This window comes from Aegilops tauschii, chromosome 1 (genome assembly GCF_002575655.3).
Source record: "Aegilops tauschii subsp. strangulata cultivar AL8/78 chromosome 1, Aet v6.0, whole genome shotgun sequence".
Classification (NCBI taxonomy): Eukaryota; Viridiplantae; Streptophyta; class Magnoliopsida; order Poales; family Poaceae; genus Aegilops; species Aegilops tauschii.
The window spans coordinates 344,497,121-344,524,899 of record NC_053035.3 but is presented as its reverse complement, the minus strand read 5'-3'; the positions used below and the strand labels follow the sequence as shown (position 1 = coordinate 344,524,899).

At 46.5% G+C, this 27,779-nt stretch overlaps 2 protein-coding genes and 1 long non-coding RNA gene across 3 annotated transcripts; 1 reads left to right on the top strand and 2 right to left on the bottom strand.

Moving 5' to 3' along the window:
- The first annotated feature begins 4,619 nt into the window (after nucleotides 1-4,619).
- LOC120968100 (uncharacterized) lies at nucleotides 4,620-5,960 on the top strand. The gene is made up of 2 exons (XR_005762217.3): nucleotides 4,620-5,252; nucleotides 5,316-5,960. It is a non-coding gene; the product is annotated as an uncharacterized lncRNA (long non-coding RNA).
- Nucleotides 5,961-7,342: 1,382 nt separating this feature from the next.
- On the bottom strand, nucleotides 7,343-12,837 carry LOC109782124 (protein RETICULATA-RELATED 4, chloroplastic). The gene is made up of 8 exons (XM_020340714.4): nucleotides 12,099-12,837; nucleotides 10,478-10,546; nucleotides 9,524-9,655; nucleotides 9,374-9,427; nucleotides 9,250-9,294; nucleotides 8,153-8,292; nucleotides 7,759-7,884; nucleotides 7,343-7,665 (listed from the first exon to the last, which is right to left on the bottom strand). Exons 1-8 carry the CDS (start codon nucleotides 12,648-12,650, stop codon nucleotides 7,629-7,631), a joined length of 1,155 nt encoding a protein of 384 aa, XP_020196303.1. The 5' UTR covers nucleotides 12,651-12,837; the 3' UTR covers nucleotides 7,343-7,628.
- Nucleotides 12,838-23,502: 10,665 nt separating this feature from the next.
- Nucleotides 23,503-24,093, bottom strand: LOC109782121 (uncharacterized). Its single transcript, XM_020340709.1, has one exon. It carries the CDS (start codon nucleotides 24,091-24,093, stop codon nucleotides 23,503-23,505), a length of 591 nt encoding a protein of 196 aa, XP_020196298.1.
- Between the last annotated feature and the right edge of the window lie 3,686 nt (nucleotides 24,094-27,779).

Here is a 27,779-nt window from a genome sequence, read left to right as displayed (position 1 = left end):
GACAGAAGATGCACGTGTATGTGCATCCTCGCTACATCATGCATATTCCAACGGTTATCACACGGACACACGGTCAATCGAGCATGGCACATGCAGTATACTGTCAAAATTAAAGAGCAAACAAAAGGTTTTCTCCGACCATCAACTACTACTAGATCGAACCGTCAACACGTAGACGTATCACGCAAGCAGAAGCAACTCACGAACGCACGCTTAGGATTTCAGGACGACGCACGTACTACTGCTGCTTCGTCGGCGCCGACGCCGGGGTGGTCGTCGGCGATGACGAGCTCTGCTTCAGCAGGAGACCCTGGTCTTCGGCCTCCTGCAGGCGCGAGATGACGGCGTGCAGCAGGCCGATGGTCTGCTCCTGCCTCATCGCGGTGGCCTCCATCCTCCTCAGGGCCTCGTCCTGCCTCCGGATGGTCTCCTCCTGCTTGCGGGCGTTCTCCCGGATGGACTCCTCCGGTCGCGCCTTGTGGCGAGTAATTAACAAAAAACTATCACTTTAGGGGTTACCGTCTCACAAAACTACCATTTTTAAAAGACTGACCGAAAACTACCAAATTTTTTTAATTTCATGACTAAAAACTACCACTTTTGGAAAATGACCGGTTTAAACGATTTAAACATGTTTATGACATGCGGGGCCTACCAGTCAGGGCTGACATGTTTTTTTCTTCTAAATTCTCAATCTCAGTTAAAAAAAAGTCAACCGCTGCCCCTGACCCCGCACCGCACCGTCGCTCCACCCGTACATCTGCTCCTGACTCCGCTCGATCTGGCCAGCGAGGCAGCCGCTCGCTGCCGGAGCTACGGGATACGACGAGCAGCCGCCCCTCCATGTCCCGGCGAAGCAGCCGCCCCTCCATCTCCCGGCGAGGTAGCCGCCGGCGCCGCGGGATCCAGCGTGCACCCGCCCCTCCATCTCCCGGCGAGGAAGCCGCCGGCGCCGCAGGATCCGGCGAGGACCCGCCCCTCCATCTCCCGGCGAGGTAGCCGCCGGCGCCGCGGGATCCAGCGTGCACCCGCCCCTCCATCTCCCGGCGAGGTAGCCGCCGGCGCCGCGGGATCCAGCGTGCACCCGCCCCTCCATCTCCCGGCGAGGAAGTCGCCGGCGCCGCAGGATCCGGCGAGGACCCGCCCCTCCATCTCCCGGCGAGGAAGACGCTGGCCGCCGGCGCTGCTGTTTCAGGAGACTTGGCTGCTGTTGGTTCCCGCAAACGCGGCTGCGACACTCCTATTCCAGCCAAGACCTGGCTGCTGCTGACGGTGGTCGGGGTCGGAGCAGCTCGGGGTCGTCCGTGGCCAGCAGGCCCAACTCCTCGGTGTTCTCGGCGGCGCAAACAGCTCATCACCGCTGGCGTCGGCGGCGCAGACAGCTCACCACCGCTGGCGGCGGCGGCGGCGGCGTGGTTGTGCTCCTGAGGTGTTTGTTGAAATGCCAAGTAGAGAGAGGGGATGAGGAAGAAGAAGATCAATGCTGACACCTGGGTCCTACATGTCATAAACATGTTTAAATAATCTAAACCAGCCATTTTCCGAAAGTGGTAGTTTTTAGTCATGAAATTAGAATTTTTTTTGATAGTTTTTGTCAGTATTTTAGAAGTGGTAGTTCTGTGGGATGGTAACCCTTAAAGTGGTAGTTTTTTGTCAATCACTCCCTTGTGGCGCGCGTCGGCGGTGGCCTTGGGCAGGAGGTCGACGACGTGCCTCGCCACCGGGCGCGGCAGCACCGACTCCACCATCGCCTCCAGCTCCCACTCGCTGCTCTTCTTCCACCCCCACCAGAACCCCACCGGCACGCCCGTCAGGAACCACTTCGCCCTCATCATAGCCATCGAGACCGATCTTGGTGGATGTGCGACGGTCGTCTAGCCCAATCTACTGGCCCTGGCAAGAAACAACACACGAGAAATATATTCTGGATATATAGGGCGTGTGGATGTTGACATATATATAGGGCGTGTGGAGTAGTTGTCTGGCACACGCACGTATGAAGCATTCGGCAAATTTAACAAATTTGACCTATAAACGAAACCAAATCACAGAATGAACTGTCCGTAAAACTATTTCACGCGGCTGACCCGTGGCGCCTAGCTCTCAGGTGCTGCACTAGTGCAACGTCTGGGAGCTAGGCGCTGCACTAGTGCAACGCCTAGGAGCTAGGCGCTACACTGTATGCGCTGCACACTGACTTAGTAATTTTCTGATCACACGGGTGTGACGCTGGCCGTGTAGCGCCTATCTGTGAGGCGTTGCACAATGTAGTGTGGCGCCTTCGTGTCGGGCGTCGCACAAAAAGATCAGCCGCGTGAAATAGTTTCATGAATAGTTCATTCTGTGATTTGATTTCGTCTATAGGTCAAATTTGTCAAATTTGCCGAAGCATTCGCGGCTTGCGTTCCAACATGTACTGTAGAGGTCGAACTCGGGCGCGTATATACGCGTACACAAACCATCAAAAACAGGATCGTCTCGGGCCGGCCAGCCTACATCGTGCGTAGTTATTATTTTCTTTTTCTTTTTTTTTTTGGGATCCATCGTGCGTGGTTGGCTTCATGCTTGGACACTTTTTTTTAGGATCTTCATGCTTGGACTTTGCATCATTCATCTCCTTTTTTTTGGCCACTACGCGTTGGCCGGCTGATCTTTGCCAAAGGTCGGTCAGGTCGCGAGCCATTGGATCAGTGTGGTCGAATGGTTGCAATTCGGACGCAACATTGACCATGTTGCAATGTAGCTGCTGCAACATCGATGATGTTGCATAACACCACCGTTTCCAACGTCTATCACATTGCAGTCCTGGCCGCAACATTAATCATGTTGCAATCTAGCAGCGGCGTCATCGATGATGTTGTAGAGCTCCACCGCTATTGCGGATGTGTGTCGCCGCCAGCGCTCCCGTCGCTGTTTGCAGCACGGTCGTTGACATAGTAGCTTGTCTCAGAGGTGATGAGTAATGATGGCGCCGAGTGTGCCGCCCCGCAGCAACGTGACCCGTCCCGCAGCGTGTCGCGACGAGCATTAGCCCCTCGTCTCTCAACACCAGTGACCCCTTTGAAGCACTAACCACCCACGTGCTTGCATTACTAGTGGCTGCTCCATACAACAGTGATGGCTACATCCATAGCTTGCAACAAGAGCAGGGCCACCACATTCACGTGTTCACAACGGCAACAATGGAGGCACCGCCGATGGTTGGCCTTTGCAGCATAGGAGGCTCACCTCTTTGTAGCAATGTTGACTTGCTTTATCAGCTTGAGACTATGCACAGGAGGGCAAGATCGGGGGAGGCAGCACCGTGCTAGAAAATTTTGTTGTCGTAGTTATGGCGTCTCTCGCATGGACAAAAGAGGAGAATGACGGCCTCCGCGTTGGAGAGAGAGATAGGAGAACGATGGGTTCCACGTCGGAGAGAGAGAGAGAGAGAGTAGCAATAGTGCAACACATGCTATGAAATGATGTGATCAGTCGGTGGATTACGAGTGTTTTCCTCTTGTTTTCAACACAATAGAGATGTTGATGCTCACAACACGTGCACACACTCACCCCCTATGAATGTTCACACGCACCCTATCCTTATAAGCAGCTTCGAGAAACTAAGAGAGATCTTCCCGTTCTAAGCTCTTGGGGACCTTTTAAGTTGGTGAGGCCCATAACCACAAGTCAAGACGTGTTTAGAGCATCTCCATCAGATGATGTATAATAGGGCAGCCAAAAAAAGTATTAGGGCACCAAAAAGTGGATTATAGGGCATAAAAATGTCGTACCAAATGATGTAAAATAGGGCACCAGAATCTTTTCTGTCGTATCAGATGATGTAAATAGGGTACATGATTATTGCATATTTCGACATTTCAAACTTAAACATAATAATACTACGGAAGTCCTACGATAGACTCGGTGCTACGCACACACACTATTCATCATCATGATCCCCGTCGTCGACACGGTTCCAAAGCTCCATGAATGACTAGGTCTCACTATCCACCTCGACCTCTTCTTCTTCATCGTTAGCATCAACATTGATCACCGAGGGGCCTGACTCGTCCTCCTTGATCACCGAGGGGCCAACCTTGTCCTTCTTCTTGATCGCCTTCTTGCATTGCGCGTCCCTACTGGCAAATAACTCGTATCCCGTCTACATAAGGTGAGGATTTTCCGCGGGGAACCTTGCCATAGCTGCGTCATCGCTCTCACGGGCAGAGTGCTGCTGCATGACGATACGGTCTTCCTTCTCCTCCTTGCAAGACACACTCCTCAATTCGGGAGCGAGGAACTCCGCCACCTCCCGACTCGTGATGTCCGGAAAATTTAGTTCAGACTTTAGCCGGTGCTACCTCCAAGCCATGGCGTCATAAGCCCAAATGAAGAGCTCCAGTGTCACGAAGGTACGGAGCCACTGCGCCATCCCGTCGCACAAGATCTCGAAGGCTTAGCGGCCAGAACTGAACGTTCATGCTACTCCTCGGCTCGGGGTTGCGGTGCAGCATCTTTGGCTCGGTGGTGAAGATGGAGCGGCAGCCGAACGGACGCATGGGCGATGGATCTGGTGACCGGGCGGTGCGGCGGTGGTGTCCGGATTTGATAATGGCGGAGGTCGGGCGGGGAAAGAGGCAGCGGGGATGAAGTTTCACGCGAAGGGTGTGTTGTGCGCAGATGCGGGTTTGTTTTACGACAGTTGCGTGGCTGTTGTATATTTGCATCACATGAGGCCAAAATATGTGGCTGCCCTAGAAAAATTGCAGCACGATTTAGGGATAGCTCCGTTTTTTGGTCCAAATGCCCTAAAAACGTGGACAGTCACCCTTTTAGAGCATCTTCAACCCGATTCCTCAAAAGCGGTTAGAGGAGTAAAATTTTAGTTTTAAAGACTTAAACGGACCTAGTCAATCCCTTATCCCCTTTCGAAGAGTCCCCATATATTTACTCGATCGGTGCCACTTCTCATGGAAAAAAAAAAACCCCACCCCCCGAGGTCGCCTCTCTCCCCCGGTCGACCGCATCCACTCTGGCACAGCTATCCTTGCCTCTGTCGGCGACCACGCGCCACTGTAGTAGCCCCGCCGCTCCTCCGCTCACTTCGATTCAGTTGCCGGTCGTCCCTGCGCTGCCGAGTTCGATGCACCTACGCTCGTCACCTCCGTCGCCGGATTCGACACACCTATGCCCCGGCGCCATTGTATTTCGTCGAGGAACGTCAGAAACCAAACCACACAGCCACCCGGAGCTCACCACGCCGCCTCTTGGTATGTTTTCCTCCTCTCGTCGCTCGCATCGTTGTCCGACCGCTGATGTATCCTCGTTGGCAGGTCGACTGGCTTGGCTCTAGCCCAGCAGCTCATCGGTGTGCCTTCATCGATCATCAAGTGAGATGACTGTTGGCGGCCGGTGCTGCGTCGGGTCTCAGAGGCGATAGGCCATCCCGGATGGGTTTTTTCAAGTGCAAAATGGGCAAAGTGAGTGCACTTGTGCTTCAGTTCACCTATAATCTGTGCTCGTTGTTTGCTTAATTTTGGGAAGAATAATACAATGATATATATTGATAAAGAGAGATCTATTAGATGTTGGTGCACTAGTTATTAGACATGAGATTGAAGAGGCCGCAATGTCCAAGTTTGAGGAGGCACAGAAGAAACAAGTGTGTAAGCTAGATAAGGCAACAGAGAAGAGTAATAAGGAGACGAAGGAAGTATTGATTGTACTTGTATGAGCAGTCAAAAAATTTCTATTGAAATGTGTAATTTTCTTTGTCGCTTTCTTTGGATCAGTGCTCCTAGTGAGGAATTTCTATTGAAGTGTGTAATTTTCCTTGCGGTTTTTTTGGGTCAGTGCTTCTAGTGAGGAATTTCTGTTGAAGTGTGTAATTTTCTTTGGATCAATGCTTCTAGTGAGGAACAGTTGAAGCATGTGCACAAAATGACGTCTAATGAAATAATTGAGTAGTAAACCTTTAACTCGATGGCCTCAAATAAATGAATTTGTGTTAAAAAATTGAGGAGTTAAGTCTAGGTGTTCGGCTAGGAACCATTTTTCTTTTAGCAAAGCAAGTATAAGAGCATCTACAGTCGGACGCCCCAAACCCGCCTTAAATGCCCGAACGGACGGCTCGGTCACTGACCGGACACGAAAATTCGATCCAGACGGACGCCTCAAATGACCCTCAAACGCCCGGGCTTACCGACACCCTTCGTATCCAGCTCAAATATGAGGCAGATATGGGGGCGCCCGGGCGCATCCGTCATGTCGGACCTGGCCCATGCTGGCCCACCCGACCCCACATATATTCCTCACCATCCGCTCGCCGGACCAAACCCTAGCCACTTCACTACACTTTCCTCCACTCCCCTCCGCCACACAAGCTCCCGTCCGGCGATCTCCGGCCGTCTCTGGCATGGCGGGCAGTGGATCTGACTTCGACCAGTCTGGATCTGTCGAATGGGGTGTCATCCCGTGCGGGTTAGAGGAGGCAATGGTCGTCCGCATTGCAGTCCGTCGCTCCCGGGAGGACAGCGCCCGGCCGACGGCAGGATCTGTCCGGCGTGACTCCATAACATCGGCTCAATGAACGCTCGGATTCTCTGGGGTTGGATCATCGCGGTCCCGTCAGCCGAAAAATCTCTTTTCCCCATCACCGGTCGGGCAGACTATGAGTCCCACCGGGACCAATGTGCCTGCCGTGGGAAGGAGAGGATAAGGGCCGCCGAGGCCCGTCTCGCTGCCGACATGGCAACGGCGCGGGCGGATGCGGAGGAGGAAGCCATCCGCGCCCGCATTGTGAAGAAGCGGCAACGGAAGAACACGCGCTCCCTCACCCGAGGGCAGAATCGGGCGGTCCGTGCCATGGCCGGACTGCCACCAAAGGAGGACAGCTCCAGCAACGAGCAGATCCTTACTGTGTCTTCGATCGGTACTTTCGCGAGAAGGACGACAAGGGCAACCGTGGATGATCTTCTCCACCATAGCCAAACATAGCCAAATTTTGACAGTCTGATGGCATGTTGTAGTACCTAGATGATGTGCATTGTTTACGTAGTTGCATGGGTTTGTATGAATTTGAGATATGCTAATTGAGGTGTCCGGTTGTGAGAATGACAATTTGAGGCTTGACCGGCCAGTGTCCAGGCGCGTTTGAGGGGTTGAATTTGCCAAGTCCGGTTGTAGATGCTCTAAGGAGTTGAGGTACAAGGGGGGCATATATTAAGGGCCTAAATTTTGATGGATTGGCTAGAGATGCTCTTATACGTCATCCGATGGAGATGCTCTTATACAGAACCTAGATGATCTCCTCTGTTATGTGCCGCAAATTTAAACAGAACCAAACCAAAGCACATGAACGTACTTGCGCAACAGAAACGACTGCAAAACCATCGTCTGAAACGAATCGAGTTCTAACAGGACAAAACTCACAAGCCACCAAATAGAATCCAAGCGCTTGTTCTTGGGAATTCGACAAATTACCATTTCTCTGCACCCATCTTTCGTTTCCAACAAAAGCAATCGACCTCTGTCATTAGTGTCTCCAATGAAGGCAGATGAGTCAGGATAGGAAGCACGGTAAGGGTACGGCGTAGCGACGTATCGACGTTGCGGATGATTTGTGCAATTCTAGGTCTGTCTTCAACTTATTGTATGCCTATAAACTTGGCATAGTCAACCCACCTGCAAAGGCAAAATGTTCAGCCAGTAAGTGACCACATCGGAATTTCATGTTTAAATTCAGAGTTAACATCCTGCAGACTACAGATTACTCACAGTAGAGAACCCAAGAATGTGTTCCCCGTCCGAACCGCAAAGCACAGTGCACTCAATGCTAGTTTGTGGCGGTGTAGTAACGGCTCAAGCATCCGCTGTTCGATCACTCCAGCCAGAACCTGGTACCTGTTATAGAAGAAGTTCAGTTGCCTTAGTTTTCGTTAATTTTTGTCAGCACAAATTTTCAGGTTTCCATATCCTAGTGTCCTACTTTTGTATAATTATTTACTAGACGGTTTTTGGAGCCTTCATAATGTCCCAATCGGAACGGAAGCGGAATTAACATAACATAATCATTAGAAAGGTTCATCTTAACCTCTTAGGAAATATTAAATCACTTACATGCAAATTAAACATATCACATAAGAGTAATAATTGCAATATTGTATGGTACCTGAGGTTACTAGAAACTGCCATGTATACACCATAGGCAATACTAGTGGAAACAATTGGGATATCCTCAACTTCGCCAGCATCATCCTTGTTAACAGTCTTTCTTGCCTTTATAATTGCGTTGGTCACACCCGTGCCAATCTGCAAAAGATTTTGCGCCATTTAGCTAGCAAGCCCGTCAATATTGAAGTTCCCCAAGCTGTGCTTTTGAAAAGGGATGTAGCGCAGCTTGGTAACGCGTTTGTTTTGGGTACAAAATGTCAAATGATATTAGTAAGAATCTGGAACCCAACTCAAGCTGAGGAAACTTATTCAATGGTCACTGCTAACCGCTTTTGGTCCCAAATCTTTTTAAGCTTTGCATAAGGGCTTGAGTAGTATTTGAAGAGTAAAAATGGCACTGGCTAGTTGTTACTATGTCATTATCTAAAAAAAAGTTGTTCCTATGTGGAACCAAAACAAATTGTATCATCACTTCACCATGCTCCTTAGCTTTTCAAATGTTCCCTTCACCTAATACAAGATCAATAGCACTCTGCAAGGCATGCTTGTTCTTTATTTAAGAATTAACCAGCATATCTGATTGAGGCTTCAAGGTCGTAATATACAGTTGCAGTGCTAACATATCGACTTAACAATTACCATTAAATTTATTAAGTTGTACACTACCAGGCCTCGAGATTTTCAATTAAACAACTGAGCAGTGCATGACATAACGAGTGCTTACATGAAAACTAACAACCTCATCAAACCTCTTCTAAATATGACTCCCTCCGTCCCAAAATAAGTGTCTCAACTTTGTACTAACTTTAGTACAAAGTTATACTAAAGTTGAGACACTTATTTTGGGACAGAGAGAGTACTTTTTTGCATGTTTTTGTGGAGTACTAAATGGGTACTTCTTCCTATGAGAACAGAGTACTTGAAAAAAGGAAACTAATTGTTCTCCTCATGCTATTTCATGATTAAACCAAAAAAAATGACAGAAGCTTCTACGACTCCTCACATAGCATCAAGGCAATACAATTACAATTGAATAAAAACACAATGCTAGTACTGTTTGTCAGAAACATCAAAATTACAGCATAACAAACTTACCAAAGATGCACTCGTTCCTACTGCAAAAAGTTTTGCACCATTCCTCTGAAAGAAGACGAATCATTAGTTTGTAACAAACACGCTCTAAACAAGTCACAATAGCGCACAGATAGTTAATCTTTACCATAATAGCTCCTAATCTCTGTAAAAATGTATATGACCTTCCAGCCAAAGCAACCTGCAGAAGAGGTCACATAAGTTCCCTTACAAGTTTCAAGGAAAAGATAAATATTTTACCTTTCAGAAAGGGGGAAATAAGTTGAGATCATGTTACCTGGAATGCATTATCCGGGCAGTTGTGGAAGAATTTAGCAATAGCCCCAGCATTCACTGATAGTGCTGGTTGCAGAGACACAGTTGGAGCAGGAAGCCAAACAAGCATGAAGTCTGCAACTATTGCCATGACCTAGAAAGTATTGCAACAAGAGATTAAGACTAGTAATCAGAAGAGTTCTAAAAAATCATTTGTGCACTTCAAATCAAGTAGTGTATTTTTAGATAAATGTAACTTTTGGACTAGAAGATCACCTGCATGAAAGCGAGCATGCAAGTGGTTACTCAGTTTTCAAGCTCGCCCACCCCTATATTTTAAACACTAATCCTACTAAATTAGAGCAGCGCGATTTCGGCAAAAAAAAAGCGGCAGAACACCTCTCTTCTTTTCAGGAAAAAAATGCAAAGGAACTTTGTAAAGGAAAGGGGGCAGGTCTGTGCTGTTAGGACTGGGTCTAAAATGCAAGTTATATATTTTGAAAATCAATCTGTTTATTTGTTTTGGCAAAAAATCTAAAAAAGATTCATTTGGGAATTATAACACATTAACAATCTCTAGCACAGCTTCGCAGGGTCAACCAAAAGTGCGTATTAATTCTTTGTTCAGATTTCTAAAAGGAAAAAAAATGATGACCGAAATCTCGAATCAAAACTAAATTGCTTTATTCAACCCCCTAATATGAAGCCGGTTGCATAATTTACTGGCGTTTGCAAATGTTTGCACAAAATACTAGCTAAGTCAGAAAACCTTGTGCCTTTTATCAAGAGAAGTTTGAGTGCATGCTTTTATTAACATCATCAGTTTTTGGAACATACTCCCTCCGTTCCGATTTACTTGTCGTGGTTTTAGTTCAAATTTGAACGGAGGGAGTAGGTAGTAATTCCGAGTACACGGAATTGAAGGCGAAGTCTCGCCAGTTTGTAAAGGATATCCCAAAAAATAATAAAAGCATACCACATCGGCAATCACAAAGTCAAGCTCCTTGACAAAGTTCTCCCTCCTTCGCTCATATTCTGCCGCAGTCTAGCAACATTAAAAAGAAATATGTCAAATAAGCTGTACAGAACTTAAATATGCGTTGCAAACTGAATCACATAATAATGCATTGCACTCAAATAAAAGCAAGCGCAGATATAGAATAGGTTTCAGGCATACAACTTGAGATAAATATATTGATGTTTCTAACAACAATGCACCAAAGTATACACTGTGTTGCATTGCATGTAGTTTCTCAATTCTCAACTCTGGAGATGAGCAAATGTTCTCCACGCCATGCATTAACTACTCCCTCCAATCCAAAATAGGCTCACAAGAATTAAGGGTGTAGAAAAATGTTAATGCTACCCTTCAATTGTTTGCATAACTTTCTGTTTTCCCTCCCGGTAGAGTTATAGGCTCAGTTCTCAATGAATTTGATGAGGGACTAAATAGGAACAACATGAGCAAAATTGCAGTGGGAGTATATATTCAACTAAAAAAATGCTAAAAGGACTTACTGCGGATTGGAAGGAGTACATATTCCTACGGTACAGAGTTTCCATTCGGCTGCCGCTGGGATTGTATTTGAAGGATAGGTCCACAAAGAGTCAACTGAAGGTGACTAGTGCATACTCTGTTTTACTGGAAAAACTACTGCATACTGGCCAGCAAAACAAAGTATGCACTAGTCAAACAAAAGTATACACGACGAGAGAAGTTCTAGTGCTACCAAATAAGTTCCGTGGTTCCTGTGCTAAGCTACCAGCACACGATAGCACTACTAAAGAATTATGAAAAGAAAAATAGTATTGCCACAAGATGTACTCCCTAAGTGACCTAAAAGATCTTATATTAGTTTACTGAGGGAGTGTCTATCATCATGTCATAAATTTAGTATACACATTGAGATTATTTTTTACCATGCACTGTAGGCCAGCAAGAGAGAAATGGTGAAGCCACCAATCGTACGTTGTGCTGAATCATTTTTTTGTAGTATGCTAGATTGTACGATCTATTATGACATTTTGGTGGTGCTACGGCACCACAAAGCTCGGTAGCTCTGGAGCTTTTTGGCTGATGTGACCGAATGATGCTACTCAGAGAAAGGCAAATTGTTTGCCAGCAACAGAGTATGCTTTAGACCGTAGAAAGGCTTCTTTTATTCTGTATTCCTTTCTTCATCTAGCAAAGCGACATTTGCATTTGTTGTATTAGAGGAAATAAAAAGCACTTAGTAGACTGTCCAATTACATTATGGAATAACATCCGATTTAGTGAAGAATCGGCATCTTGTCACAGCAGAGAAATATTCCCGCGCGCCCCATTTCTCACCGAAGGCCGAAGCGCTCGTCCAAACAACGCCCCCGACAACCCTGAAGCGACGTCGACAAGAAGCCAGAGTCGGGCACGCATCGCCATCGAGCCAAAGCCCGACTCGTACGACAATCTACTACACACATCAGAGTTGGGCCTTTGAACTCTAGACCACAGAAACTTCTACAGTGAAGCCACATCTGACGATCTGAAGCGCAAACCACAGAAAGGAGATGCTACTGTGTGGGAAAATATACGGAGTGGGCTTCATTTTCACACGGACCTTGGTGAAGATGCCGACGCCGCACTCCATGGCGACCTTGGCGAGGAAGAGGTCGTCGGCGAGGAGGCGCTCCCTGAAGCCGCCGAACTGGAGCAGCCAGCGGAACATGGGCGACTTCTCGAGATCGGCGAACCGGCGCACGATCTCGCCGGGGAGGCGCCCGCCTTCCACGGCCGCGGCCATGTCCGCGGGAAGGCTCTCGAGCTTCCGCCCCAGCTGCGCCAGCACGAACAGCGCCTCCCTCCTGTTGACCGCCGCGTCGTCGCTGCCCTCGCCCTCGTCCTCGTCCTCGTCTCCTCCGCCGCCGGAGGGGAGGTCGTCATCGCCGCCGCCGCCACCGCCGCCGGAGCCGATGTTGCTGCCGCCGCCCGAGGAGGCGAGCGGGAGGGGAGGGAGGAGGGGCCGGGTGAGGCGGAGGGAGGGGAGGTGGAGCGGGAGGGAGCGGTGGAAGGGGAGGGCGGGGAGGCGGAGGAAGGGCTGCGGCTGGAGGCGGAGGTGGAACGGGGAGGCGGGGCCGGAAGCGGAGAGGGCGTTGGGGGTGGAAAACGCCATGGCGGGGGATGCGGGAGGTGGTCGGAGGGGAGGCCGGGGGCGGGGATTGTGGGCGGGCGTGGACCTCCCGGAGGAGAGGAGACGAGAGGAGTGTGGTTGGTGAGGTGAAGGAGTGGAAGCCCGCGAGACCGCAGCCGCGACAGTCGTGTCGACACGAGTGGGCAACGGCGCTTTATATAACTGTACCACCTACGACGAGTCTATGAGGCCGCCGGAGGTCATGCCCATTGCCCAGAGTCAAAGCTGACGAAAAGATGATACATTTTCCAAACATCCTTGTCTTGGGCTTCTATATTACCCATATAAGAATTTCAAGTTTGCAAGCATCTCCCCATATAAGAATTTCAAGTTTGCAAGTAGTAGATACGTAAAGTTCCATATGCTTAAAAAAAGAAACGAAAAGTTCCATTTACCTTATTTTATTGATGACTTACTGTACTAAATAAAACTACTATGTTTTTTTAGCTGGATAATAAAATTATGTTTTATTTGGTAGGTTAATAAGTTGATTTAGTTGACAGCTAAAATATATTTTCGGTGCATAATTACACCAACAATAAGATGGCATGTAAATCACAGTGATTGCATGCTAGTAAATAGTTGTATTCCCGCTGCAACGGACCGATAATTATTAGTGGGAAAGTAAATATAGTAGTGTCATTCTATAGAGAGGGTAGGAAGGCCACATAGCACTCGTGTTATAAATACATTCTGCGTGCCACCATATATTTTGAGATCCTTTCATACAAAAGATCTTGATAGAACGTCAGCAGATCTTCTCTACCTTCTAGGCATCTACACTATCTAAAAAATCATTTAACTTGTACCTCTTGGAAAAAATCATATGAGTATATATATTTTTAGAACAATTCATATGAGTTTATGATTGTGCTATGGAGTGATTTATCCCAATGAATTCAGAAAACCTAATGATTCACGATGGCCAACCGGCCAGTCACGCACCGGTTGCATCATGACGCTCACGCAGCACGCTCCTTTGGGCAGTGCTAGGCGATGACCCATATTGTGCGGATGCTGCAGCGGATGAGAATGATTGTGTAAATAAATGTTTGGTAAGTAAATTAAGGTGAAAATGATGCAAAAGCTAAGTAAATCAAGATGATTGATTAGCGTATGGGAAGGTGCGGAAAATATGTGTAGTGAGACTAAAAACCGGTTGGATGGAAAAAATCGGCGAAGGGACATGGTGAGAAGAAGGAGAACCGGTTGACGAAGCGTTTTGCTTGCAGGAAAAGGAACACTACTCTTTTTTAAGTAATATATATAAGGTTTTGTGTAATTTTGTGTTATTCGGATCAAGGAGAACCCAGATATTTACGATTTCTCATAACGCCAATAGCACTCATTTGAATTTGGAAGTTTTGGTGAGCAATCTTCAGATCATAGTAGGAAATAAAAAGAGCACACATTTACAGGTAGTATGATTAAGTAGACGTTGTGTTAACTATCGTATATACAGAAATGCTTTTCACAGAAAAAGAAAGATATGTGGGAAATTAGGAATGCATGGATGGATCTCTGCATAGGCCGGACAGTTTCGTCAGTTAGAAATTACTCCCTTCGTTTTTAAATATTTGTCTTTTTAGAGATTTTAAATGAACTATCACGTACGAATGTATATAGACATATTTTAAAGTGTAGATTCACTCATTTTGCTCCGTATGTTAGTCATTTGTTGAAATCTCTAGAAAGACAAATATTTAGAAACGGAGAGAGTACATAACAAATGGTCATGTAATGATTTTTTTCCGAGGAGACGGTCATGTAATCCAACACGATAGAATGTAGGGGTATATATATACTTCTTCAGGAACAATTCCGTACTTTTCTTTTGCACGGAAACAAATCCGTACTTTGACACGCGTTCGGTAAACGGTGCATGGGGTCCTCGGGTGCACGTGTCAGACTACTATGTTAGTTGGGAGAACATGAGCATTCTCAGAGCTCAGCGAATCTCGACCGTCGGATCGGTTTCTTGATGCGTTTTGGGCCGTCTGATCTTGCCACCGGATCACCTCGGCCGTTGGATCCGACCGGAACACTTCTACAATGAATAGTACAGCAACAATCGTGCCACCGCGGGTAATTCCAGCGCCCCCCGAAGGGCAGTTTCGTCATTTCGCGTCCTGCGGTATAAAAGTGGCCCGCTCCTGTGGAGATGCCCTAGCTGTCGCTCCTCTCTCACTCGCGCCGCTCCTTCTCTTCCTCCCACGCCGCCTCCCTCTCTCCCTCGAAACCCTAACCCGCGCCGCCTCCCTGCCCCGCCGCCACCGCTCACTCGGGCACCCATCCACGACCTCACACCGCCCCTCTCCTCTTCCTCCCGCCTCACCTCTCTCTCTCTCCTTCCAAACCCTAGACCACCTCCCTGCCCCGTCCCCGTCGCCGAGGAGGAGCTTGCGCTCGGGGAGGACGAGGAGACAGCCGCCTCCATGGAGCAGCAGAAGGAGGAGGGGCACGCGGCGGCGACGACCAAGAGGCGCATGGCGCAGCCGACCAAGAAGGCCGGGAACATGGCCACCGGCGACAAGGAGCCCGAGTTCCTCGACGAGCCGTCCTCGCCGACGAGGCCCGCTACAGGGATGGATGAGAGGATCTGAGGTCAGCCCACTCCCTCGCCTTCTCTTGCTTGTACGCCGCAGCCTGTGAGTGCCAGGAAGATGAGGAGGAGGCAGAGAGGGAGATGGTTCCGTTTGTTTACCCGTCTTTTATAAGTTTGAGATCTCGTTTCGTTGCAGGTCCCCTCTGTCTGTTGACTGTTCGAATTGTGGGCTGACATACACACCATAGTAGTTATTTGTAATTTCATTTGATGGCTGGCAGGTGGATATTCAGGTCAGGAAGCTCTACTGCAACAACAGGGCTGACCCGAAGCTACCAATCAGCATGGAGGACGCCGGACGGAGTGCTAAGGAGTTTGCAATAGCTGAATCAGTATGTCAATCTACACAATCTGCGTATTTGCTTGCCTCTTCTTTGAATGCATAAAGGAGGAGGATACAGATTGTTGCTCCAATCTCCGATGATGATATCTGGGTTCAGCTAATGGTAACTTGTTGTTTTGCAGAAGGGAGTGCCACTTGTCCATGTTGGTCAGGACACACACTTGGACTATCGAGTTATTGATGTCCGAACACTGGCAAATCAAGTCATTTTCCGTATACAACATCAAGTTGAAAACATTGGTATTTGTTCTTGCCTTTAGGACTGCTGCTATCAGTGATGTGTTGATGGACTGAGTTTGCAGAACTAAACATATCGTGTTATGTAATTTTTTGTGTCGCTTAGCTAAGATATTCTACTTCGACACTGAATTAAACATATCTAATCTGGTGAACCCTTTGAGTAGTTGAGCCAAAGCATGCCATTGGCTGGGCTGCTGAATTGGGATTTCAGTGATCATTTTGGGTGGTTGTTTAGGTGGAGTGTGCCTGAGCAGCCACCGTAGCGGCACTTAGTGGTGGACTGTCGTCGCTTGTTGTATCGTAATGACGTGGACGGACGCTTCTATAATTATATACATGCTTGTGTGTATTATAAAAAAATAAAATCTTTCAGTCTCAACTTATAATCATTTTGTACAAAAAAAGCCTGCACTGTGCTGGACTTTTAAGTTACTTCCAGATACAAATTTATTAAATGATCTTAATGTGATGCCTGCAGTGCATGCCATACAATTCTGTCTGATTACACTAATGATCAAATTGAGTTTAACATTCTGCATCTAATATTGGATTTATCAAGCCAATGCATATGCTTTTACAAAAGTTGTTTTGTGAAGGCTTCAGACATTATTTTCTATGCATTTCTGGAGCATGTGATGTTTTTTTTCATGCTTTGAGTCTAAATATTTACCATTGTCCATGTCCTCTACTTCCCTCCACCAGGTGAAAGCAACACCATCGGCGTTCGTCGCCTTCATCCTGGACCTCCCCATGTTGTCTCTGTACTGCCCAACGGTACATCATATGCTTCTCCTCCATGGTCGATTGTTCACTAGGCTGGCCCATGGAAGCACCACCGCTCAGGTCAATGGTTTCACAGACGCTTATGTTTGTTCATTTAGCGTGTGGTTAGTAAATCGACATTTGCTTTGGCAATTAGGGTGGGATGATTTACTTCTGTATCGTCTGGATCATGTTTAGTATTTTTCTTCTAAGATACTTTATTATTCTTTACGTTTGTAATTGCAACAAAGTGAGTTTTGTAGGTTCAGAGAGAAATCTTCTGGATTTTTGGACCACATCTTTATTTTCTTAACAACTCATGATGTACCACATAGTAATTTTGATTTTTCATCTGGATGTTATACTTTACAAGATCTACAATCTGCACACAACTCGTGTTTGCTGTTTAGTCTTGATAGTTCTTGAAACATTCCCATGTTTGTTCTGTTACAGAGCTTCTGATGTCGTATCTATACTCATGCTTAAAAGATACTCCCTCCGTAACCAAATATAAAACGTCTTTGTAGTTCAATTTGAACAGCAAAAACGTATTGTATTTAGTTACAAAGGTAGTACTTGTTTTGGTTGATTGCTTTATGAAGAAAGTTGACCATTTAGACTGAAGATATGGATTTATGATAGTTTTGAGATGAGAGGAGAAAATGATAAGTTTGGAAAATGATGAAACTTCCAAAAATTATGACAGTTTGCTTCAGCATGTGGTTAGGTTACACTCTTAGGAGATAAATGTTCTTCTGTAATTTTAGTTTCAAGTACTTTTGATTGATAATAAGAAGGATATGTATTTAGGTAATGTTTTCTACTACTATTATTTAGGTGATACAAATCAATATCTTGTTGTCTTTGTTGTGCAGTGGCCTTAGCGCTGGACCACGAGGTTGGATAGGGCAAGCATGTGTATTCTTTAATTATTGGAGGCTTTCATATTCATATATCAATACAAGGCGGGATATGATGCAGGTGCATGCCTTTATTTTGTTTCTTTATGATCTTCTTCTCTACTTAATGATAGACGCAGTGTATAGGGTGAGTTTGCTTTCGTGAGAACTGGTATAGCACTGAATCAGGCAAGGTGTGAATAAGTGTGCTTAAATGCTTGCTCTGTTTATGTGTTTACTCCTTACTATGTCGTACGAGTTTCCACTTTCGAATTTGCCCTATTTTCATTTCTTGATTTTTTGTGAAATGTGCCTCCATGGGATTAGCGAGGTGTATTTATGCTCACCCCTTTTTAGTGTTTGGTAAAGCCGATGGACTGCAAACATTATGTACCCTATATGGTCGCCTTTTGCCTTTTTAGTGCATAATGTGTCATGACAGGTTCTTTTCCTGGAGATATCGAGTTAGTTTGCCAATCAAGGATAGCCAATGATCCATTTATTATAAGATGCCCTGTCCGGCTAGATGCTTGATGTTTCTCTTCAATCGTAAAATTATGCTAGATGCTTGATGTTTCTCTTTAATCAGAAACAGCGTATAACAAACATTTTCATTATCTTTGGCACTTATATTGTCATGATATTAACTTGTGCAGCAGAGTTTTAAAATCAGAATGGGGCAATAAATGTGTCTACTATGACAAAGTGAAGACAAAACGAATGCATCGAGTTACTAATGCAGTGGTTTTCAAGGTTGGACATTGATATCAACTATGATTATTTAATAGAGAAATTCTGTTCAATATGAAGCGAAAGAAAAGCATGCAGTACCTTACATTGACAGTGATTATTAGGCCATTGTGGTACTTCAAATTCTGATAAAGAATATATTTCATGACCAAGATTTGGGATTTGGAGAATCTCAATTCTGATATGTACAGGCATCTCCTTTTATTTTGTCACGCTACTGAATGTTCTGATATGGGACTACTTACTCTGTGTATCTCTTATAAATAATAAAATGGTCTATATGTAAAGTTTTCCTATTTTAATTCTATTATGTTGTTGATGATGAATGGTTCTGGAATTTGGAGATTAACATTTCCTAATCTCATGTGCTAAATTGGATGCTACCTTGCTTTCAGCTTTTATAATCTCATGAGCCTGTTGAACTCAATGATGTTATTCTTCTGGACAGAGTAAATGTTTCTTCTTACCCTTTAACACTATAATCGGTTGCGTTGTTACATGTGTTAAACTTGCCTTCATACTAATGCATCATGTCGTTTGATCTTCCATGGCTTACAATATCATTGGGTCCGGCACCCTCGCGCCAAGGCGCGTTACCGGTCTAGTTGAACGGAATAGAGGAGGGTGGGTAGGCCTCAGAAAGCACGTGTGATGTGTGGCTCATTTCCTGCTCGGGTACCCAAGGGTGACATAAGCAAGGCTGAGTGCCACTGTTCTAGTGGTCATGTGTTTGAAGTAATCCATTTTTTCTTATACTAGGAAATGCCATATTTTGTCTCTCATAAACTAGTGCTTGAGTGTAGATTTTGACTGTCAAATTTGAATCTCTCATAAGTTGCCCTTTAATAAGAACCTTTATACGAAGAAGATTGCAATCACACGTGATATCCGTCTAGCATGGGTTAGGCACAAGTATGCCCCCCCACCCCCCCATGATTAGTTATGTGTTAGGTATGAGTATAATTTCTTGCTCATGGTTCCCGATTAGTAGTTAAATATATAATTAAGTAAATGATATTTGTTCCACATAACATATGAGCTGTCAAAGATCCATTACATATATAATTGTAAACTCTAACTTTCCTAGTCATAATATATGTTGCGTTGTTGTATCAAAAGAGTTATCATATTTTTTCCCTTTTTTATGATATTATTTGTACATTTAGTGAAGCCACGGCATATGGATACACAGCCTATCCTATAGTATTTATGTAAGTGATCCCATTTTAATGTACATCATCAAATGCATGTAACCCTTTCACTTTTCACTTTCCATTATATGCAAGCCCTCCACATAATCAAGCACATGCAATCCCTCCCACATCATCAATTTTTATTTCATTTTTCAGCAACAAATAATCGAACTTCAATGTCCACTTTCTACCACATGCAAGTCTCCACATTGTCAAACACATGCAAGTCCTCCATATCATCGATTTCCTTTTTAATTTTCAACAAAAAAGAACTTGAATGTCACAAGGCAATATAACATGCATACATCCTTCAATTACCTGTATATTTTTCACCGTTCATATGGCATGAATGTGGTGCAGTATTACTCATATATTTTAATTTATTTATTGATAATTTATTGCTATAAATTTCCGCAACAACGCGCGGGGTATTATGTAATTGTATATGAATGTGGTCGTATGGGCATGATCTTCTTTGCAGAGCACCATAATAGGTATAGAGATCAGTATGGACATTGTTCGACGTTTGACGTGTACAAAGCCCGGCCTTATAGATTTTAGTCAGTATGGAAAATCAGATAAGACACAGAAAAATCAGGAAATGTAATATAAATCTTCCATCTGATCATCTGAAGTTGAGGTTTTAGGTGAGACTAAAGACACATTTTAAAATGCTGACTACTAATATTTACAAATCAATGAGAAAATGCGAAACATGCTTCCACAATATAAACAAAATCCGATTTCGTAAATATACTGTAATACAAACTAATAGGTTGTATTGAGAAAAAGTACTATATTATTCAAAATTTTGTTGACTTTAAGTCTCACGACCAAATCGTAGCAGTCAAGGGACAAAAACATAATTTTGCTTTAATCAAATCTGAGGGACTTTATAGAAACTTATGCATTGATCTGTCTAATTTATGTGTTTCCTCTAGTGCCTATTAAGAAATACAACCTATATGCTCAACTGTAATACAAACTAATAGGTTGTATTGAGAAAATGTACTATATTATTCAAAATTTTGTTGTTTTGAGTCTCACAACCAAATCGTGTCAGCAGTCAAGGGACAAAAACATAATTTTGCTTTAATCAAATCTGAGGGACTTTGCAGAAACTTACGCGTTGGTCTGTCTAATTTATGTGTTTCCTTTTGCAGATCATTCAGAAATAACTTATACTATAGTTGAGAAAAATCTTTGGAATCGCAAAAAATATACTGAATCTAGGGGCTCATTTGACTCACAGCATTCCAAAAACGCTGAAATAGAGAATGTAGGATTGTGACGACATGTCCACTTATATCTTGCATGATTGAAATTGCCCCAATGATTGAATTTACATCGTCAGAGAAACAAAGGATGATCCCAAGAAGTTCGAGTCAATTAAAAAATTCTTATGAAAAATGTAGTACGAATGTACAATCATTAGGAAAAGTTTCTATGGGTATAGTCCTACAAAACCAAACAACCTCATAGAAAATAAATTCTAAATCCCTAAAAAAAATATAAAAATTCCAGTCCTCCATAATTGTATGATTACCTAGACTACTCACTACACACTAAAAACCTGTAGAAGCATCTTACCACTTTGTTAGAGCAACTCCAACGGGCCGACCCAAACGGACGGCGATTTCGTCCGTTTTTTGTCCGTTTGGGTCGGCCGCCCGCCCTGCGTCCGCCCTCTTTTAGATTTGGGTCGGCAGCGCGTTCAACGCGCCGACCCATATGTGCCGGCGTGGCCGGCTGGCCGCCTAATATTTACATTGATTTGCATTCAAACATATTGTCAATAACATAGTTTTATCGAATAAAAATATTATAGTTTTACAAGCCGGATACAAATAAAAATGTGTCACATAGTTTTTCAAACGAATAAAAAAAGATACATCTATTGGTTGCCAACATGAGCCCACATATGCTCAACCAAATCATTTTGCAGTTGCACGTGAGTTTCCCAATCACGCATGTCTTCATAAAATTGGGTGAACTGTTCAAATGTTGCCGCTACTCTATGCTCAGGCACAACATTCTCACCCTGAAACTGAAACCCTTGATTGTACAGACGTTCCGGGCGCTCGTCTTCTACGATTATATTGTGCATGATCACACAAGCAGTCATCACCTCCCATAGTTTATGCGTGCTCCAGATATTAGCAGGATACCGAACGATGCCCCATCGAGATTGCAAAACACCAAAGGCACGCTCGACATCCTTCCTGGCACTCTCTTGCTCCTGGGCAAATCTTTTCCTCTTCTCTCTGACAGGGTTGGGTATTGTCTTGACAATAGTGGTCCACTGAGGATAGATACCGTCACCCAGGTAGTATCCTTTGTCGTAGTTGTGTCCGTTGATAGTAAAGTTCACCGGTGGGCTGTTGCCTTCGGCAAGCCTAGCAAACACCGGCGAGCGCTGAAGCACGTTGATATCATTGTGTGATCCAGCATGCCAAAGAAAGAGTGCCAGATCCAGAGATCTTGGGACGACACGGCCTCTAATATGACAGTGCAAGCCCTGACATGTCCCTTATACTGCCCTTGCCAAGCAGAAGGACGGTTCTTCCACTCCCAGTGCATTCAATCTATGCTGCCAAGCATCCCTGGAAAGCCCCTTCTGGCATTCGTCGCCAACAAACGGGCTGTATCTTCAGCTGTCGGCTCTCTCAAATACTCAGGGCCAAACACAGCAATAACAGCCTTGCAGAATTTATACAGGGACTCTAGGCATGTAGACTCACTCATACGGACGTACTCGTCAATGAGATCACCGGGCACTCCGTATGCAAGCATTCGGATGGCGGCAGTGCATTTCTGATAAGAGGAGAAACCGATCTTGCCGACGGCACCTCTTTGCACTCGAAATAGTCATCATAGCCGACCACCCCCTCTCTAATACGGTTGAAAAGATGCCTACTCATACGGAAACGGCGGCGGAATTTTTGATGTTTGAACAATGGATTTGTTGTATCAAAGTAGTCATTCCAAAGAAGGAAATGCCCGCTCTCTCGGTTGCGATTCAACGCCGGAAGGTGGCCCAAAATGGAGCCACGAAACAACGGCCGATGGCTGTTGAGGTGGTGATGGACCAACACGGCAGCCAATATCTCCTCCTCGTCGTCGGACGACGAATCGTCGGAGTCGCAAAGGAAATTGTGGAAAAAGAACTCATCGGCGGAGTCCATTTTCGTACCTTGGCAAACCGTCGAACAGCTTGCGGGCGTCGAAGAAGGAGACGGCCGGCGAGGGGAGTCGCGGCGTGCACGGACCAGCTAGCTGCCCTGCCGACGTCCGACGAGTGGGCCGGCGTCCAACGAGCGTGCCGGTGAGGATCTGGCCGGGGCGGCGAGGCGGCCTCTTGGTCGCGAGCGGCTGTGCGGTTGGGGGAGTGGCGGTGGGAAACAGTTTGCTCCCCGGCGGCAAGACGGCGGTGGCGGGGCAACGGGGGGAATGAGCGGCGTTGTTGGGCGGATGTGGAGGCGGCGGCGGCTGGCAGAGTCGCCGGCAAAAAAGGGCGGCGGCGTCGATGACAAAGGAGGCGGGCGAGGGTTGTTGTTGGCTGGGGGATGGGGGAGGCCAATAAGCCACCGACCAGCGGGCCCGGGGAGAGGAGAAGGCGAGCGTGCGCGCGTCCGTCGCATGTCCGCGCCGACGCAAATCTGGCTCAAAAAATGGGCCGGGAATGGGTCGTCCGCGGATGAAAAGCGGACGCGCGTCCGTTTGGGTCAGCGCGTTGGGCCGACTTTTCTGTCGGCGCCGACCAAACGGACGGCGCCGGGCGAAATGGGTCGCCCCATTAGAGTTTCTCTTACCGCTGGACCTTCAGATAAATTACGTCACTAGCATTTTACCGAAGTATACCCTGTAGGTTCCAGGCCCAATACGACCTCATTCAGTTTGCAGGAGAAAATTCTTACCAAAGTTTTCACTTTAGGTTTCAGACCGTGCAACTAGGCAAATGACTGATCCCAAGTTTGCTGTTAAAATGAAATTCACATAGCGAAGACTACTCTTCTTTTTTTTTGAGAAACCTGAATAATAATTACTCAGGATGGGTGCTACACTCCTTAAGCATCATTGCACGCAGTCTTTCTGGAACTCCGCCGACAATATGCAGATCTCCCACCTTCCTTGCTTCTGTGGCTAGTTCATGCGCTAGTTTGTTGCACTCCCGCCCAGCAAAAGATAGTTTGTGCGACGCAAACTGGCACAGGGTCGCCTTGATGTCCTGAATCACAGCATAGCAGGGAGACAGGCTAGGACCAGCAGCTGACAGTTCCTTGATAACTGATCGGCAGTCCAGTTCCACCTCTACAGGACCTGTATATATTGACGCCAACGTTTGCAGCCCACACAGGGCGGCCTTGGCCTCCGCCTCTTCCACACTATTCGATGTGAGCATCTGTTTCCCTATGCACAACATGATCTGCCCCCTGTAGTTCCTAGCAAGAGCTCCCGCCCAACAATTTCCTGTGTCAGGCAAGTAGGACGCATCGGAGTTAATTTTGATGGTTCCTTCTGTCGGAGCAGACCACTGTCTACACTCCGATGCGGTAGCATGCGGCATTTTAATGGCCAGGGGCCATAGATCCTTTCCTGACTCAGAGCCTTGTGTCAAGGATGCCCTTGCCATGTCGTCCTCATAGTGCTGGAGTAGGAAGCTCTTCTCTCACCATAAAGTCCAACTCCACATGGCTCTCGAGGTCATCCTGCGCTTGGACATGGCACAAGAAATTCGGGCCTTGAGCAACGACGAGCAAGATATAAGGAAACAGCTCAAGCGGAAGGTTGTCGCTCTGGCTGTCCTAGAGCGAGCTAGAAAAAAGCAATCCTCAAGGATAACCTTGCTTAAAGAGGGAGATGCTAATACGCGTTTTTTCCATCTCCGAATCAATCGGCGGAGACGGAAAAACTTTATCCATCGTCTCCGGCACAACCAAGGATGGGTTACCAATCATGATGACAAGAAAGCCATTGTCCATGAGCACTTCTCCACGGTCATTCGTAAGGGGCAGGCACGGTCAAAAGATTTCAACTGGGAGGCCATTCCAACCCAGCCATGTGACCTTGTGGATCTGGACCTGCCATTCACTGAAGAGGAAACTAAAGCGGCTATTTTCTCCCTACCAAGTGACAAGGCACCCGGACCGGATGGCTTCACCGGTATTTTTTTCAAGGAATGTTGGGACATCATCAAGCAGGATCTGATGGCTGTTGTCAATGGCTTCTCCAACCTGCGCGCCTCCAGCTTCACATGGCTCAACTCAGCGAACATCGCCCTTATCCCAAAAAAAGACGGCGCCGAGGACATTTCGGATTTCAGACCAATTAGCCTCATTAATGCGGTTGCCAAAATCATCGCTAAAATGATGGCCTCTCGCTTAGCCCCTCACATGCCCAACCTAGTATCCAATGCACAAAGTGCTTTCATCAAAAAGAGAAGCATCCACGACAACTTTATGTATGTCAGAAACTTGGCCAGACGCTTTCACCGCACGAAATCCCCTACCCTCCTTTTCAAGCTCGATATCAAAAAGGCCTTCGATTCGGTTAGATGGAACTATTTAATGGATTTGCTTCGACACCTGGGCTTCCCAAGTCACTTCCGTGATTGGATTTCGACGCTCCTCTCCACAGCCTCCTCCCGTGTGCTACTTAACGGCATTCCCGGCGACCCGATCAGACATGGACAAGGCCTTCGGCAAGGGGACCCGCTCTCGCCGCTCCTCTTTGTCCTTGCTATTGACCCCCTACACCACATACTTGCCAAAGCCACGGCCCAAGGGAGCTTGCATCCGCTCAGAGGAAGACCGATCCGTGCGTCCTTGTACGCCGATGATGCTGCCATCTTCGTTGCACCCATTAAAAGTGATATTCAATTCTTGGCGTCGACATTGGCCTCTTTTGGGGAGGTCACTGGCTTGGTCACCAATTGTGCAAAGAGTCTCGTTGCGCCTATCCGTTGCGAGGGCATCAACCTTCAGGATGTTCTACATGACTTTCCAGCAGTTTGCTCCGGCTTCCCAGTGCGATATTTGGGGCTGCCCCTCTCAGTTAGAAGACTCAAAAGGATACATTTCCAATATTTAGAGGACAAGGTCGCCGGCAAGCTCCCGCCATGGGCGGCCAAGCACGTGGCCACCCCTGGTCGTATTGTCCTCGTCAAGGCGGTGCTCACGGCCATTGCAATCTACCATCTGACGCCCCTTGATTTACCGGTGGAGGTGAGGAAGAAGATTGATAGTTTGAGACGTGCATATCTGTGGGCAGGTTGTGACAAGGTCACGGGAGGAAAATGCAAAGTTAATTGGGAACTTGTGTGTAAGCGAAGGATTTATGGTGGGCTAGGAGTGCTCAACCTCGAGAATTTTGCAACCGCCTTGCGTCTTCGTTGGCTTTGGTATGAATGGGCAGATCCCCCTAAGCTTTGGCTAGGCACTGGAACACCATGTACTGACAAGGACAGAGACATTTTTGCGGCTGCCACCATGGTTCACATGGGAGACGGTTGCAGCGCGAGCTTCTGGAACTCCTCTTGGCTGGATGGGATCAGGCCGAAAGACATTGCACCCGCTCTCTACGACATCTCTAAGAAAAAGACGTGCACAGTCCAAAAGGCACTCCTGAACAATTTCTGGGTCAGCCAAATAAACACCCAGCACGGCCTATCCTTGGGGCACATCCAGGAGTTCGCCCTCCTTTGGGAAAGGGTGTCTACGATCAACCTTGTTGCGGGTGTCCGTGATACTATCCTATGGAAGCTCACTACAAGTGGCGAGTATTCCTCTTCTTCGGCCTACATGGCGCAGTTCGAGGGCCATCTCAGGAGCAACATGAACATGTCCGTTTAGAAAGCTTGGGCTCCTCCTAAGTGCAAGTTTTTTGCTTGGCTCGTCATCCAGAATCGTGTTTGGACAGCGGACAGGCTGCAGCGTCGGGGCTGGCCCAATTGTGGGCTTTGCCCTTTATGCAAGCAAGTTACTGAATCTGCACCACATCTCCTATTCCAATGCAGATTTTCCCAATGCGTTTGGGCTAATGTGGCTTCATGGATCGGCATAAACAGTGCTATCACTGCGGGCTGGCGTTACGAAATTTCTGTAAAGGAATGGTGGTTCAAGACTATTCTAGATAGGGGGCCCCCGAGGAAGGCTCTGGCCTCCATGCTCATGCTTGTTTCCTGGGAACTCTGGAATGAGCGCAATGCAAGAGTTTTTAGGAATGTCGCTACCACGGTGACCATGGTCACTGCTAGGATAAAGGAGGAGGCTCGTATTTGGGCGCTTGCAGGCGCTAGACACCTCTGTAATGTAATGCCGCGAGAGTAGACTCCATTCTCCCGCCTTGCGGGTTCCTGTTAAAACTTCTCTCTTAATCAATGAAAATGGCAAATCTTTTGCCTTGTTTCAAAAAAATACTGCAGTAGGAACATAACAGATTTTTTAATGGTCTCTCTCCCGTTCCCATGCACAATATCATCACGCAAATGCCAGCTTCTCCAAAGCATCATGAGAATTCTTGCTCTAACTTCTTCAGTTTCAGGGCATAGTAACATCTGAAGCCTATCCGGACCCGTACGGCAGAATGCAACCTCAGGAGGAAGGTCCCAAACTTTCCTTAGCGCCTCTCTCAGGGCTCTGCTTTTTGTGCATTTCAGTACGGCATGGAACTCATCCTCCTCATCGACGCCACATATATTACAAATAGCATCTAACTCAAGTGTTCTTCTGAATTTATTCCTTTTTGTTGCAAGTGAGTTAGTTGCAACCCTCCATCCAAATATTTTGACTTTCGGTGGGACTTTTGCCTTCCATATGCTGTCCCAGATGCTCCGGTCCTGCACCTCACCTGAAGAGCTCGAGGGTTCTTGTGCAGCATGTGTTTTTAGCGAGGCAGTTAGCTTATATGCACTTCTCACCGAAAACACTCCATTTCTCTCATGGTGCCAGGCGATATGATCCTTTGTGTCCGTACTAGGGATGTTAATCTTTATAATTTCCTCCGCATCAAAACTATGAAAAATCTGCCGAATAAGCTCTGTATCCCATTCCTTCCTGTCCGAGTGCATTAACTGGTTCACCCATCTCAATCTCGATCGCCTAATGAAGGCTGCCGTCCGAAGGCCCTCTTTCCGAGGGATCCACTGGTCCCTTTGTATTTGTATGTTCTTTCCATCTCCTACTCTCCAAATTATGCCCTTCTTGAGGAGTTCAAGCCCTGCTTCTATACCCCTCCAGACTGGAGACGCATCCGCTGCAAAGACAGTGTCAATCAAATTCCCGTGTGGGTAGTACTTAGATTTAATTACCCTTGCACACA